We start from the raw sequence: 16,779 nt of genomic DNA on the forward strand, positions 1-16,779 counted from the left end.
TCCTGATCACTTTCCTCTCCTCTAAGTGCTTCAGAATTGATTCCTTGAGGACCTGCTCCATGATTTTTCCAGGGACTGAGGTGAGGCTGACTGGCCTGTAGTTCCCTGGATCCTCCTCCTTCCTTTTTTTAAAGATGGGCACTACATTAGTCTTTTTCCAGTCATCCAGGACCTCCCCCGTTCACCATGAGTTTTCAAAGATAATGGCCAATGGCTCTGCAATCACTTGTACCTAAACTGCCATTAATTTTTAGTTCTAGGATCAATGCTTCATCTGTGGAGATGAAGTGTAATATAAAATTTCCCCATCTTGGCTGTAACACTTTTTGAATTAGGAAATTGTTATCTGTAATGAGTGAGAGTGAACGGGTTGTAAAAGGAGGTGAACTGCTGATACAGTTCAGCAACTGTGGTGTTTTCAGTGTAAAAGGTATATATGTTAATGGGCTAGTGGGCCATTGCTGAAGGTGGGCAGAGTTAAGCTTACATGGCCAACATTAACTGCTTTTCCTGATTTTCAGAAGTTTGAGTTTTGCTCAACTCCAAGGAGACAACATACCACCACACAACCATAACTCTTCATTAACTCTTTTTGGTCATTGAATGATCTGATCTCTCCTTCCCCAACTCTTCCCACATGTTACATTGTCTTATATTCAAACCAGACCATTGAGTAGGCCGCTACATTAACCCAATATAAAGAAAATATACTACTATAAAAAAAAACCTGCAGAAAGTTTAATAAAAAATCAACTAAGAAACACTTTTTGGGTTCTACCCAAAGTGCTTGTGTGTGTTTTTTGTGCTCCCTTTGGTGGCACTTCAGCATTTGGGCCAATACAATAATGATGGACTCTTCCCAAATGCCTGAGACAAAGGTTTAGGGTACCTGTAAATAAATGGTGAGTGCATTCCTATCATTTGGGGCCTTTGTAAGGTTTTGTTTTTAACTAAGGTGTTGTAATTCAGACTGGAACAAAGTTACTTTCTTAGAGTAGTTTGATGTGTTACTGTTTTTCTTAAAATGCCTAAGCTGTTCCAGGCAAAAACTTGCTCGACTAAGCAGCAAGATGTTTCTTGTACCTATGTTAAGCAGTGAAGTGAGACCCAAAACTTGCAGTTATCATAGTCTTCTCCATGGTACACAATTAAGGAAAGTAGCAGTTTTAAGAAGGCTGGTTATCTTGGTTATTTGACTTTGTAAGGGTGTGCGGGATTCACTGCTGCAGCCCCTCCTGATGGTCATCCAGGGAAGTAGCTTTCTATCCTCCAGAGCGCCCTCTGTTGGCTGGTGTCTTGCCTTTTGCTGGCTGCCATTTCCCTCCCAGACCCCAGTGCCTCTTTCTCTTGGGGGCTGACCCCTGGCAGTACCTCCCCCCAGTTTCTGGGTCTCCCCATCCAGGGGAACCCCCACCTAGGCTCAGTATAAGGCTTTTGCCAGTCATTATCTAGCCCCTGTTCACTGGGGCAGACTGCAGTATACAAGCCACTCATCACAGGCAAGGGGGTTTGGATCTGCTGCCTCCACCTACCCTTGGGCTGCCCCCTGCAACCCCACTACCTGTTTGGCCTTACACAAGGCCAGCAGTCTGGGGAGTTGCCAGGCAGGAGCTCCTCTCACCATTCCCCAACCCTGCTCCACCTCAGGTACACTCCCCAGCAGCCAGGCCTGTCTCCCTCCACAGCTAGAGGAGACTGGCTCATAGCCTTTTTATAAGGACTAGCTGAGGTCTGGTTGGGGCGTGGCCACAGCTGTGCCTGTTTCCCCAATCAGCCTGGGAGCTGCTTGCCCCCAGCCATGGCCCCCTCTGGGTAGGAGCAGGTGACCATCTTGCTACAGACTGGCATTGTTACTTCTCTCATAACTGTACACACAGTGCTCTACACATTAATTAAATGTGATCCAGTGCCTAGTGTTTGCCTTAAAATAATCACAGGCTTCAATCCTGCAACCTGCATGAGTGAATCCCTGTGCCCATGTAGAGCCCCATTTATTGACTTTAGTGGGAGTCCTTGTGATTTGTAAAGGGCGTGAGAATGAGATCATTGGGCTGAAGTCTGAGTGATCTTGTCTGCACCTGGGTTAGTGATCAACCTTGGGGAAGCAGAAGCAGAAGCAGGAGCAGAGAAATGGCTACAGCTAAAACAGTATGCAATTTCTGAATTTGGTGAGGCTTTCCCCCTTTTACCAGCCTCACTGATATTTTTTCATCATTAATATTTTAAGCAGCCTTATTATTGGTTAAGCACTGCAAATGTTGTTTGCTATTGGATCTAAAAGAAGACCTGAGTTGCTTACACCCTAATTAGATCTTTTGCAAAGCTTGAAGTATTGAGCCATTATTTTGCTGAATATGGGCTAGGAAACCTGTTTGTAGCATCATTGCTCCATAATACCTCTTTGCCAGCTCATATGTTTGGGGGGGGGGAAACAAAGTGTCCATTCTGTTTTTACAGTTGCAAAGGCACTCTGGTATTATGTGAACATGGTATGAAAACCTGGATAATCAACCTGCTTTATTGAGCCCGCTGCTGTTAGCGGGTAAATGGCACATCCAGATTTTGAAGTCAGCACTTCATGAAGGTGAACATAGTTGTGGAGAAGAGAATTCACACTCTTTTCCAAGGCTGGGGTAATGAGGCAGCAGCTTGTTGGTGTATGTTGGGCAGGGTCTCAGGGATGACCTGCAAAAGTTTGTTTTTGTTTTAATTGGGATTTTTACCTATAGTTTCTTTATGATTGACAAAGAAGGCCTGACATGCATATGGGGGGGGGAGGGGTTAACCTCACAAACACACACCAGGAAGGTCAATGTGAAGTCTCCTCTCCCCAGGTTTTGCTAGGGACTTCTTGGAGGACATGTTGTTAACTCTTGCGCCTAAAGTACCATTTTTTAGGTATTGAGGGAAATGGGTGTTAACAATATTGAAAACTATTTAATAATCTGAATAGAGAAATGCATTCCCCTGTCAGTGGTTACGGTTTTGAGGGTTTTGACTAATTCTCCAGACATCACAGACCCTTCTAGAGTGAACAAGGTCCAGCTTCTAATATGCAAGCAAAAAAATCCTCCCAACCCCCTAAAAAACCCCCAGCACTTCTTTGAGCATTATTAATACATTGTAAAGAATAAAAAGACAAATTCTGTTTGTTTTTCCCTATCTTCTCTCTCCAGGTCACTTTTAACAATAAACAAAGCTTTAAACAGTATAGAAGCTTAGATTCTGTGGAACTGTGTGGAGAATATTAAAAACTGCAGAACCCTCCAAAATCATGTGATCTTCGTTCCCCTCCCTCTCCTCTTGTTGTCTGTGACTTCTGTGATTTTTCCACTGGCCCTGCTCTTTAGCTGCTGTGAACTATCAAATGCTGAGGTAGATGATGAAAGTATACACACAAGGAATTTAACAAAGGCAGCCATGTTAATTTTTATTCCATTTGAAATGCAGGGAAAATATCATCTTCCAAATGGAAAAGGACAAAATCGGTGGGAAAAGAAATGTTCTTTTCAAGCTTCTAAGAGCAGTGACAATGGAGAGAAAAAATACTATAAAAAGTAGGCAGTTCCTTTTTCAAAATTTTGTTTTTAGTGTATTATGCATGATTCATTCTGCACAAATGCTTTTTTGAAGTCCTAAGTGATTGAACATAACATGGCAAGTCTTATTCAACTTTTGCTATGTTGCACTCTACATTTTTTATTTTTTGTTGTTGTTGTTGGGCTACATGGCTCTTCTGCCAGGTCCTTAGTATAATTTTTGAATACATTCATTCTTCCCTTATTTGCCATTTTTAATGTCAAGCATTGCACATAAGATGTTCTGCCGTTGCTATGCAACTGCTAAATCCAATATTTAATATTAATAAAAACTGAGTGGCATTAACATCAGTAAGAACAGTGGGCTAGCGAACTACAATTGTACGATATCCAGGCTGTAAAACTCGACAGTGATTTCAATATGCTGTTGCATGCATGACAAACTGGGGCATGAGTCATCGTCAGTTACTATTTTAAGACTGGTGAGTTTGAGTTAAATCTCTGTGCGCCATTGATTTTTTTAACAACAAAAAAGTTAAAAGATGTGAGGTTGATTGGCCATATTATTTTAGGGTTTATTTCAGAAGTGAATTGTTATGGGTCATTGTCCCATCAATAATAGTAAAGGGGTCAAAATTTGGAACATAAGAGTCAATACCCTGATTCTTCCATTTTTCTTCTCTTAGATAAGTTGGGTCTGCCCTTCCCCATTATTCCTGCCACTTCCTGAAGCCTGAATTGGCCTTTTTGGAGGCAGTGCTGCTTGTCTGCCTGACAAAGTGCTGTTTGATGGGATCTTTTTTCTTTATCTCCTCTGCCTTTTTTTAAAAAAAATAAAAAAATCCTTCCTCTTATGTTCTCTCATCTCTTCCCTCTTCCTCTTCACGGTTGCCATTTTTTCACTTTGGCTCTCCTCCCCAGCTCTTCTAGCATTAAATATTAGCATCAGTCCCCGTGTTCATGCTAGGTGTGCTACCGCCATTGAGATCACGCCTTGGCAGTGCTTTTAGCATCTAAATGGCATTAAATGCTAGAAGTGCTTCCAGGGTCTTAGATCTGATGTCTAATGTTGTTAATGCTTCTTGTGTTGCACATGAACTGTAGCTAGCATCAAATAGGGGAGTAGTGCTGTTTGTGGTCTCCACTGACACACCGACCATGCTGTCCAAAGGATAAGACGTGACCTCAGGTCAGGATTCTGTACGCACAGGGAAAAAGTGCTGCCTTCTGAAATAACTCTGCTATTTTCCAATATTAAGCTTGGTTTCTTTAAAGGGATACCATCAACTTGAATTCTAGCCAGTTTAAAAACAAAACTGAAAGTAGTTTCAGGCCTGAAACCCCGTGCCAGTTTCTTTGGTTTTACAATCACATTTTCTCCTCTGTAGCAAAAATGATTCTCTCTCTCTCTTCTATTGCTGTGTTTGAAAGACCCACAGGAGAAACTGAGAAGACAGGAGTTCATCAAACTGATGAACTGCCTGTACAGGAAGTGCTATCAAATGCACAGAGTAACCATACTTAGATAAACATTTTTTCTTTGTTTGTTTTTTTCCTGTTATAATCTCAGGGGTCACTTCTGGCAGCAGTAGGCAAAACATTTTCATACAGAAATAGGATTGAGTTGACAGTGTCCCTTTTTGATTGTCTTTGCCCTTTCAGTATTCACTCTCTTTTAACTTGTCTTCTGGTCAATATTGGGTAGTTAATGCCTCTGACGACTTTGCTGCTAGATAGGATTTAGATTAATATTGACTTTGCATAATGGCACTAATTTCGGAGGGAGGGCTAATCTTTTTCTGAGGGAGCTAAAATTGATTAGCACTTAAGGGAGGCATAGAACATTGCATGAGGGTAAATTGAACTGTACATATAAGATGTAGGCCCCTGACATTGAATATATAATCATTTGAATTTGTTTCTTATGTGGTCTAGGATTGCTGAAATTCTCTTCCTTTTAGGATTCCTCCTCCCCAAGAAGTTATGAGGGGGAAGTTTGAAAATTGACTCTTGCCTATGTTGAAATTCAGAATGTTGAGATTTAGAACAAAATCATTTGTGATGAAGCGGCTAAATGACTTTTCACTGGGAAAAGATACATCCTTTGAAATTGAATTTTGTTGCTTAAGGAATGAATATTTTGGGAAAGTGCCTTGAATTCCGAGGTACATTGTAGAAACTAAAACTTCATATTATCTTTCCAAAATCATTTCCATTATATCTTACATGGTTCTATATTATAATCCAATTATCTGTAAAGGTACCATAATTAAACTGGACTCTGGGTTCTGTTATAATTTTTTTGGTAGTTCAGTCATTTCAATTGACCTATAGATCTTGGGAATACTAGGAGAAAACACGTTCACATCTGTTCTTGGAATAGAACTGCTATTGTAAATATTCTGGTAGTGACGTACTTAATCTAGAAAGCTAACAATTCTTTTCTTTGCTTTTAGGGTTTGAAAGTATTCTAGAAGGGCTGTTTGGACCTGGATTATTAAAAGATCTCAGTTTGTTTAAAGGTATTCAGTCTTTATTTTTGTGTCTTGTTCTGCATATCTAACCACAGAATCAATTTCAGCTCTGCCTCTAGAAAATGTGTGTTACCGTGGTGATTTGTGCTTTTTTTCCCTCCCCCCAGGCAGTGCTCACAGTTAGTTTCATGTTGGCTAAAATTACTAATGAATGTGCGTTCATCTTTATGTGGCTGGCAGTGTGTTTGGCGTTGCTTAGAAAGAAACAGGTTCATTGTGCGTAGATCAACTGTATATAGTTTTGTAATATTCTGGGATTTAAAACATGTCAGAAACCAAATCTGCATCTGCAGAATCTAGGGAAGAATGTTGTGAAACAGGTATTTATTGGTTTATCTTTTGGCACCAGCAAGTTGTGGTTTATGAATATGAAGTAATTTGCTATTCCTCTGATTTACAGACTGTGAGCCCGAAGGTGTTTCTGATTGGTCTTTTGATGAAAATTGTCTTTTCTGCTGCTTGAGAAGAGAAAAAGTGAAGGTAACAATGCAGATGTGTAAACCTAGTAGGTTGTGCTTTTTTCCCACTTGTCCCAGTTATATAGAAATATAATTATGTAACTGGAGGAGGATCTGTCATTCCACTAACACTCCCCTTTCCCTCTTAAATTTTTTCTCCATTGGTAAACCTAATACAAGTTAATGGGCAAAGATTTCTCTCTTCTGGGTAACTTTTCTCTGTGTGTGGTGTATGTTGTGTGGCGGTCTGTTTGTTTTTTTTTAAAGGACTATTAGGAAAGAAAGTATGGTTCACATGCTCCATTGTAAGCATTGCGGCTTGCACATCTACACTGCAGTCAGTGACTGCCCTTTTCTTTGGCATGGAGATGCAGAGCCCCAGCATGCAGTCTTGTTCCATATCCTGGGATTGTTTTTCTCTGAATAAAAAGGCTCATCAACTTAGTAGTTTTTTTTGGTCACATTTGTAACCAAGTCACAGCCTGGATGTGGAGGAGCACAGTTGTGTCCACACACAAGTTTTGTAACCAGACTGTAACCATGCTTGCAACAAGTGCTAGCACATGGTCACTGCTCAGTCCACGTGCAGAAATGTGGTTCTATAATGTAGGCAGAAAGGCTTAATTGCCTCAGTGAAATCTGGCTAGCTGGTCCTCTCAGCTCCGACTTCTTTCTGCAGGAAGCGATCACATAATGTAATATACCATGTAGTCTATTAGCAGGTTCTCCCAGCACACTTTAAAAAAAAAAATGGCAAAGCCTTTTTTGCAACAGCTCAAGGCAATGCGGTTTGTGCAAATAGGAAGTGCCTTACTGTTGTATGTTGCTGGCTCCTAGCTGCCGTTAGCCACAATGTGCATGACATTGCCACCTTCCACTTATTTTTATATTAAGGTTTTTATTAAGGCTCTCGGGGGGTGGGGTGGGGAGAGAAGGGGGAGAACAGCCGCAGAACTGTTTTGCGAGGGATACCTTGTCTTCCTTTAACAGACCCCCTGACCAGCACAGTGAGTTCTGAATATGATCTGCTTTGTTAGAGTAATGCTGTACTGTTGTGCTAGCTGGTATTATAAGAACAGTGTCTGGCAATACTGGGACAGATCAATGGTCCATCTAGCTTCATATCCCCCGTCAATGAGTTCCACAGGTTAACTATGTGTTGCGTGAAGAAGTACTTCCTTATGTTCGTTTCAAACTGCTGCCTATTAATTTCACTGAGTGACCCCTAGTTTTGGTGCTATGTCGAGGGGTAAATAACATTTCCATATTCATTTTCTCCACACCAGTCAAGAAGTTATAGACCTCCATTGCCCTTCAGTCATCTCTTTTCCAGGCTGAACAGTCCCAGTCTTTTTAATCTGACCTCAGGTGGAAGCTGTTCCATACTCCTCATTTTTGTTGTCCTTCTCTGTACCTTTTCCAATTCTAATATATCTTTTTTCAAGAACATAAGAGCGGCCAGACTGGGTAAGACAAAAGGTCCATCTAGCCCTGTATCCTGTCTTCTAAGTGTGGCCAATGCCAAGGGCCCCAGAGGGAATGAACAGACAAGGAAATCATGAAGTGATCCTTCCCTCATCGCCCATTCCCAGCCTTTGGCAAACAGAGGCTAGGGACACCATCCCTGCCCTTCCTGGCTAATAGCCATTGATGGACCTATCTTGCATGAACTTATCCAGTTCCTTTTTGAGATGAGGTGACCAGAACTGTACTCAGAATTCAAGGTGTGAGTGTACTGTAGATTTCTCTAGGGGTATTATGATATTTTCATTTATTATCTATCCCTTTGCTACTGGTCACTAACATTCTGTTCGCTTTTTTGACTGTTGCTGCATGTTAGTAGATGGTTTTTAAAAAACTATCCACAATGACTCCCAGACCTCTTTCTTGAGTGGTTACAGCTAATTTAGACCCCATCATTTTGTATGTGTAGTTGGGATTATGTTTTCCAATTTACATTGCTTTGTATTTATTAACATTGACTTTCATCTCCCATTTTCTTGCCCAGTCACCTGGTTTTGTGAGATTCCTTTGTAACTGTTCACAGTCTGCTTTCGACTTAACTGTCTTGAGTAATTTTGTATCATCTGCAAATTTTGCCCTCCCACTGTTTATCCCTTTTTCCAGATCATTGAACAGAGACTGGCTTCAGTATAGATTTTGGGGGACCTTGCTATTTATTGCTCTCCACTGTGAAACAGACCTTTTATTCCTACCCTTTGTTTCCTATCTTTCAATCAGTCACTGATCCGTGAGAGGACCATCCCTCTTATCCCATGACTCCTTACTTTGCTTAAGAGCCTTTGGTGAGGGATCTTGTTAAAGGCTTTCTGAAAGTCCAAGTACACCTTATCCACTGGATCCCCCTTGTCCACATGCTTGCTGATTTCCCTGCCCCTCCCCCAAGGATTCTAATAGATTATGAGGCATGATTTCCCTTTACAAAAGCTGTATTAACTCTTCCCCAACAAATCATGTTCATCTATGTGTCTGATAATTCTGTTCTTTGCTGTAGTTTCAACCATTTTTCCTGGTACTGATGGTAGAGTTACCACCTGTAATTGCCAGGATTGCCGCTGGAGCCTTTTTATAAAATTGGTGTCACATTGGCTATCCTCCAGTCACCTGGTACCGAGGCTGATTTAAGCAATAGGTTACATATCCCATTTAGCAGTCCTACAATTTCATGTCTGAGTTGCTTTAGTACTCTTCGGTGCATCCTGTCTGCTCCTGGTGACTTAGTACTGTTTAATTTATCAATTTGTTCCAAAAACGCACTAAATGCAAACTCTGTGAATCAAATTCATCCTTGGTGTAGCTCCATTGAAGCCAATGGATTTACATCAAGGATGAGCTTGGTTGTGTTGTTAGGAACTGATACAAGGCTGGGAGGCCCCACCTGTGGAAGTGGAATCAGATGGCAGATAGGCAGACTTGAGAAGGATTTGAGTGAATCCAAATTGCCTATTAAGACAAACAGTCCCACCGAAAATAAAGGTACTGAAAGATCTGGTATTGCTAGGTGCAGGGCAAAAATCTAAGACAAGAGCACCTGCAGTTTGGTCCATTTTGTGCAAATTAGGTATGGTCCTCTTTCTCCTGTCCCATTGCTAATACAGTCCTTAGCTGAAAGCTTGGCTGTCCCTGCTGTATTGTGAATACAGCATGCTAGCTTTGTCTTTCTAGTATCAACACATCGTTTCAGTTGTGCACAGGACTTGACTGCCATGTACATTGAGTGAGATAAACCTTAAAGTATAGATGTTAATATGCAGCAAATGTTAACTCTTTAGGGTCATTCTACTCTGTGCTTAATTTGTGCCAGGGCTGAATCCTGGCACCTCCAGGCTTGGCAGTTCATAGCCCCAGCATCTCTGGGCCTGGCAGTTCATAGTCCCGGCATCTCTGGGCTTGCATTTCAGTTACGAAAGTAAAAAATTGTTCCATTACAAATTAAGCTCTGCATGTACTGTATCCCTTATACTGTTTGGCATTTTTAAACAAGTGAGTAGGAAAAATGCGGGACAGGCCGCATTTGGACTGTTGGGTGGCCACATTTGGGCTGGTCAAAGGACGTTTTAGAAGTACGTGCGCAGGAGGGGAATGCAGCAAAAGAACACTCAAAATAATGTAGGGACATGAGGCTCCTAATCATCCAAACATGTTAGGCTCGAGGAGGATGTGATTTAAGATTCTGAATATGATGGAGAGAAGAGATGTGCCAAGGTTAAGTTGAGTGTCAATCATCACAGAATTAGAGAGAGTTTATTTATCAGAAGAGTTAAACAGATGGAAGAAGGCAAGAGTGGTTGCAGTAACAGAAGTGTGTAGATGTCAAGCCCAGAAGAGATCATTATGGTCATCTAGTCCAGCATTTCTCAAATGTGGCCACCAGGGACTTTTCTTGCAGCCACAGCCTCCTGGGCTGGGGGTGGGGGCAAAATAGTGGCCACTCCTACTCCCTGTTGCTCCTGAATGCCTTGCCTTGGTGTTGGATGCTGGGGCCACCAGCCGGTGTTGGGGCCTGCCACCCTCTGGAGACACCTGGGGCACAACGCTGGAGGAGCCGGCACCCAGTGGGTTCTCCACCTTCCCAGAGCGGTGGGGCTCAGGCTTTGGGCTTTAGCCCTGGGGTGGTAGGGTGGCAGGCTCTGACTGCAGGGCTTCAGGCTCCAGTCCCGGGCTCCGGCTGTGCAGCAGCAGGCCTCAGACTCTGATGGTGGGGCTTCAGGCTCTAGCCCCCTGCTGCCTCCCTTGGCCCCCTCATCCAGGGCTTAATTTGTCCCCAGGCTTGTTGGGGCTGAGTAAGTCTGCTACAAAAAGTGATTCTTATATGTTTGTTAATATGACTTTTCACAACAGATTTACTAGCTAGCAATAAATAAATTACAATAATTTGAACGTGTATATATGCATATTTATTTGTTTTTCCTCAAGCTAATTAAGTATTTTAGGAGCAAGTGTTAGAGTGGCCACCAGCAAGACTAGGTGGCCGCACTCTGAGACCACCAAAGAATGTGTCCTGAGAACCCCTGATCTAGTCTGACCTTCACATGGGTATGAATTTATAACTGGTAGTGCAATAACAGGAGGCAGCTAGGAAGGCTCCCTGTACCTGCTGTGTTTCTTAAAAAGTAGCTCTTGCTGTCTCTCCCACAGTGTCAAAGGAATCAGTCTGATCATACTTTTAACTGTCCTGTTAATGCAGTAAAAGTAATCCTGTTAGTAGGTTCTCCTTCCCATGCCCACTGTGGGTTTAAACATTAGAGCCTCTTTTGGAACCCTTGGGATTTCCTGCTTATCTCTCCTTTCCTTTCATGATGGCTCTGTGTCATGAAGATCATCCCTCTGGAGGAGAGATGGATGTGGTAGGGCAACGCCACTCCAGAGAAATGATGTGAGCAATGTAAAGTGCTTTCTTTCCCATGGAAATATGGATCTGTCTATGCAGCATTCCAGCCCTTGCTGGTGTGCTTAGCTTCATAGGTAACACCAAGTGTGATATTTTTGAGGGGGCTGCAGACAGTGTCATATATAACCATATATATTATATTACTTTAAGTAAAAACTCCCTGGAGATTACATTGGTAATTTAAATGTTAAAGGATGCCATTTCAGTGGCGCATGTGTGTATGTCTTCAGTGGAAGGACAGAGTTTAATTATGAATAGTACTGGTTTGTTTGAACTCTCTTCCTTCTAATAAACTACTTCAACTGTATCTTTATCTGGCTTCTTTTAGGAAGTTCTGAGTTACAATTTCCATAACAGTGCTGTAATTATTCTGTACTTCTATCACAGATATGAGATTTCAGTCAACTTGAATGCTCCCTGTACTGCCTGACTGCTTTACACAGTAGTTCTGTTCCTTCAGTTCACATCTTTCCTTTTGACGGTGTTAGGAAGGGAGCTGGGCAGCACAGGGTGGATTCAGTTGGTGCTGTTTTGGTGTAGTTACAGAATTAGAGTTGTGTAATTGAAATTGCAGCCTGGAGGAAACAATTGCAAACACTGTCCAGCTTTATGGTGTTGGTCAGTACCGTCTTCCCCTTTCCAAGTCCTCACTCATCTCCCATCATCATGGTTCCTTACTGTTTCTGTCTGGGGGACTAGATGGAACAGTGAGTTGATGCTCTTCCAGAGATGTAATTTTAAACCCTGATGAGATCAGAAGTAAAAATGGTTTTAGTCGTCTGATCCTAGTCCTCTTTTGTCCAATCAGTCACCACGTAGCTCAGCATGACCAGCAGAAGGCGCTCAAGGAAAGTCAGGATTGGGATGGCAGTGGGAGGTGCAGGTCAAGATTAAGGTGCCTTAGCAGAGCTATTTAGGGGAAATGCTGCCCTTCCTCTTGGCTCTAGTCTGTGCTGAGTGTCTTGCTTTCACAAGCAGTCAGATTCACACACATTTTTTAAAAGGAGAGAAAACAATCTTTCTAACTGAAGTATACTGAAAAGTTTAATGTTTTTGTAGCAGTTGTTTTGGAGGATGGAGTGAGGAGTACGCTACAGAAATTTGAGAATTACATGATGATCATAGGGGGATAGCAAATGCACTGGATGAGAACATTCAAAAATAAAACAATCTTGTTAAATTGGAGAAATGGCCTGAAATAATGAATTTACAAATGAGTCATTTGGAAGGAATAATGAAATACAGAAATATAATAATACTTAGCTTGTATATAGCACAGTTCATCAGTAGATCTCAAAGTACTTTACAAAGGAAGTCAGTATCTTTATCCCCATTTTACAGAGTGGGAAACTGAAGCACACAGAGATGAAGTGATTTGCCTAAAGTACCCAGCAGGCCAGTGGCAGACCTGGGACTGGAACCCAGGTCTCCAGACTGCCACTCCAGTGCTCTATCCACAAAGCTGCACTGCCTCTTTTTTTTTAAAGTGCCTTTGTATATAGTGGGAGATAACTGGGAAAGGTCTCCCAAAATCTGTGGCAGTGGCAGCTTCCCAGAATCCAAAGAGTTGCATCTAATTTGTATAGCACTTCACGCTTTTTTAAATGAATTTGTCATAACACCTTCCTTGCACCAAAGAATGTAAAATATAACATGAACAAATATCAACTCAAATTTACAATCTGCAAAACTGACATTTAAAAAGAGCTACCCCGCTGTCTTATACACGCCACACACACGGATGTACACAAAAGGGAATACACCTTTCCAACTCAACCAATCTACTCAGAGACAAAGTAAATAGAGAATATTATTATTTATAGGAGAACCTAGCTATTTCCTACTTTGCTAAACTGAAACCCTGGTAATTTGCAAAATCCAGTGGTCTCCACCAATTTTATAGCAAAGATTTAATAGATAATATGTGACTATACTACATTACAACTGATATAATTAAGATTTGCCAAATAATTCATAGCAACTGCACTTCTAAAAATAAATGAACAAATACACGTCTGGACTTTTGACTTTAGGTTTTCTACAGTTTTCTATTTTTTTTTTTTTTAAAATAAAAATTGTAGTGTCATGTGCACACCCCTGTCTCCCTATCGTAATGAAGCTTTTTGTTTTGGAATGTTCTTGAAACCAACCAGTTGCTCTCAGTTGAGCTGTAAGAAGGATTTCAAGAGCTTGTGATTCTTCTGTTCATTCCAGCTTTATGGGAATATTGTGAATCTAGAAGGTTATTCTCCATTTAAAAGTTGGTGTTACGTGTCTTGCACCAGACAGAGCTCAGTCCATGCTCAGTTTGCCTGGAAGCTGTGAAAATGTGAGGGTGGGATGAGAATTATTTTCTGTGTATTGTATCATCTTATATTTCATAGAGAACTAAAAGTCCTCAATGAAGATTAAGAGTTTGAAGCCAATTTCTTGGCCAAATGCAAGGTGAAATATTCAGCCTTTTCTCCTTCCAAGGTATCCTCATTTCCACTACTGCTGTCATACTGGGAAAAGCACTAGTTACCCGCTAGGTTTATATTTAATATTTTGGCCTTTTCAACATACTGCATTTCATGTTTTTGGTGTTGTTGATGTGACTTAAGATTTAAACCCTAATTATCAAGATGAATCTATGGAGTAGGCAGTCATGGCATAACTAAAAGTTTTTGTTGAAAAACCTCTTTTTATAGTGATGCTGGTTTAAAGAGTGCTTGATAGCTATGAGTGATTTATTAATGTGGTGGTGGCGGAGAGCTTACAAACATTTCATTTCATTACTCTTTTTTTCAGGAACACCTACTTAGTCTGGATGAGCCAGCTTCAGAAGCTGGGCAAGAAGCTCTACTCAGACAAGAGCAAGCAAAAATCATTCGGTTTGAGAGGCAAGCAGAAGAGTTCCTCAATGCGGTCTTTTACAGAAAAGGTTGGTCTTAGTGAAAGAATGGCACCTCCGACCTGGCCCTTTGCATGCAGTACCAGTGTCTCAAAGACGGGCTGTACATTCATTCAATGTTTTCAGTTACTTTACCCCTTTAATGTGTTTCATTTTAGAAAGGGGTAAAGAGAAAACTGTCTTCTCTCTGAAGGGCTGGGAGAGACACTTATTACAAGCCGTAAAGCCACCCTGGCAGGAGCACTGGGTTGTTTTGGGGCTTTTTGTGTTTTGAGGGAGCCGTGTTCAATATTTGCCCAATGCCAGGGTGAGTGGGGAATTTGATGGAAAATAAGTGATCATTAGATCCATTCTAGTGCTGTCTCTGTTCTGCAGTCAGCGTTGTTAAAGCAGTGGTTCTCTAATTGTGGTCTGTGGTGACCTTCCCAGGGATCCACAGTATTAAATGTTTTGAGAACCATGTAGTGATCAGCACAGTAAGAGATGAAGAATCACTGTGATAAAAGAGGTAATCAGATTATTCTGTTCTCCCTGGAAAGCTGGAAACTCATTTCCACATCCTCTGCCAACCTGGGAAATAGGAGGCCAGAAGGTGCCTCTAAACATGTCTTGAAAGTACTTCTCAGCATAACCCATGTGTGCAAATAATTCCACATTGGCTCTGGGTGGCTGACAATACAAGGCCTATGTTTAAAATAACCAAATTAGAAATTGTTGTCGCCAGTCAACATCCTACCCTTCTATTAACCATCTGTTTAAGGCATTTGAAATAGATAACCATATTTTAGCCCCTCTTTTATGACTGTTACCAAAGATGAATAAATATGAATTGTATATAATGATCTATCGCATAAAATACAGAAGTCTTGTAGGATGATATGAAGGTTGGCTATTGCATTACTCAAGTCACAGTTAGATAAAGTTTTAATTCCAAGCTCCTCTTTTCAGTGGCTTTGACTTTTTTGTTAAAGGCAAAAATTGCTTTTTGGGTTTAAATTTCTCGTGTTCATTCTCAATCGAGAAATAATTTAAAAAAATTAGCCTGGAGGAAACCTATTAACCCCTTTCTGAGGTATACCAGGATGGAAACAGGTATTTTTTCAAGTGCTTTGCACTTAGATAAGTAAGATTGAATTGAAAACTTCAAATGTGGCATGCACATAGGTCTCAGTGAAGAATGAGCACCCTCCTAATTTTGAAAAAAATGATTGGCTAATACAATAAAATATTAGCCACTGAAAATAATGTGCTTTGTATGTGCACTACATTTTTTTTGGTAACAGATTTAAATAGGCAGAGTGTGGATATCCAAATAGACATGTGAAAGTATCCACTGAGATGTATTTACTGATAGAGGGCTTAGTTCTTCCCTGCATCTGAACTGTCATTCTCTGATGCTGAACTGCCAAGTCCTAGTAACATTGCCAGAAGGGCTGCTCTAACTTACACCACTTCCATAAGCTACCATTGGACCTCCACACTAGTGGAGGAGAGGTGTGGCAGAGCTCTTAGCACCTGGGCTCCCTATACTGAGGAGAGAGAGAGAGTTCCCCTGTGCAAAGAGAATTTACTACAGTCAACTTGTAGCTCAAGGAGATTGAAGAATGCAGCTCACTGTCTGTCTTGGCCTTTGTTTAGTGTTTGTTTGTGTTTGGTTTGTTCAGCTACATGACAATAACAGCATGCTTCCCTGCCTGGCAGTGTCCTGGGCTTGGCGGGGGCTGCAGCCGGGGCTGTGCGCCCCAGCCCCACGGTGTCCCAAGCTTGGTGGGGGCTGCAGCCAGGGCTGAATGCTCTGCCCCGCGGCTTCCACCAGGGACTATAGCCGAGGTTGCACACCTCAATCCCGCAGCTTCTACTGCGGGCTGCAGCAGGGACCGTGCATCCCGGCTTGGCATGTCCTGGGCTTGGCGGGGGGCTACAGCCGGGGCCGTGCGCCCCAACCCCACGGTGTCCCAGGCTTGGTGGGGGCTGCAGCTGGGGCTGAATGCCTCTGCCCCGCGGCTTCCACCAGGGGCTGTAGCCAGGGCTGCATACCTTAACCCTGCAGCTTCCGCTGGGGGCTGTAGCAGGGACCATCCATCCCTCCTTGGCAACGTCCTGGGCTTGGCGGGGGCTGCAGCTGGGCCATGCGCCCTAGCCCCATGGTGTTCTGGGTTTGGCAGGGGCTGCAACAGGGGCTGCTCCCCCCGCCACAGCATCTTGGACTTGGTGGGGTGTGCAGCAGGGGCTGTGCATTCCAGCCCCGTGGCTTTTGCCAAGGGCTGCAGCTGAGGCCACATACCCCTGCCTGACTGCTGCACTGGGGGCCATGTGCCCCCCTTGCAGCTTCCGAGGGCCATATGCCCCCCTGCCGTGGCTGAGGCTTAGCGGGGACTGTAGTTGGGATCATGCATCCCTGTCCCACAGCTGCGGCCAGTTCTGGAACGGGGGCTGTATGCCC

The 16,779-nt window shown here is 42.4% G+C and overlaps 1 protein-coding gene across 5 annotated transcripts in view; it reads left to right on the forward strand.

Annotated features, from left to right (window-relative positions):
• The window catches only part of LCOR (ligand dependent nuclear receptor corepressor), a 135,090-nt gene that overhangs the window by 52,404 nt on the left and 65,907 nt on the right, over positions 1 to 16,779 (forward strand). For 3 of the 5 annotated variants that reach the window (XR_012657112.1, XM_032783056.2, XM_075072992.1), the window contains exons 2-5: positions 3,451 to 3,557; positions 5,996 to 6,061; positions 6,474 to 6,553; positions 14,234 to 14,366. Coding sequence is in view for 2 of the 5 variants with exons in the window: in XM_032783056.2 (XP_032638947.1) it covers positions 3,451 to 3,557; positions 5,996 to 6,061; positions 6,474 to 6,553; positions 14,234 to 14,366 (386 nt within the window). In the remaining 3 variants the exon portion in view is untranslated. The remainder of the gene's footprint in view (positions 1 to 3,450; positions 3,558 to 5,995; positions 6,062 to 6,473; positions 6,554 to 14,233; positions 14,367 to 16,779) is intronic. The other 2 variants (XM_075072993.1, XM_075072994.1) reach the window with 1 other exon arrangement.

Source organism: Chelonoidis abingdonii, chromosome 16, assembly GCF_003597395.2.
Source record: "Chelonoidis abingdonii isolate Lonesome George chromosome 16, CheloAbing_2.0, whole genome shotgun sequence".
Taxonomy (NCBI): domain Eukaryota; kingdom Metazoa; phylum Chordata; order Testudines; family Testudinidae; genus Chelonoidis; species Chelonoidis abingdonii.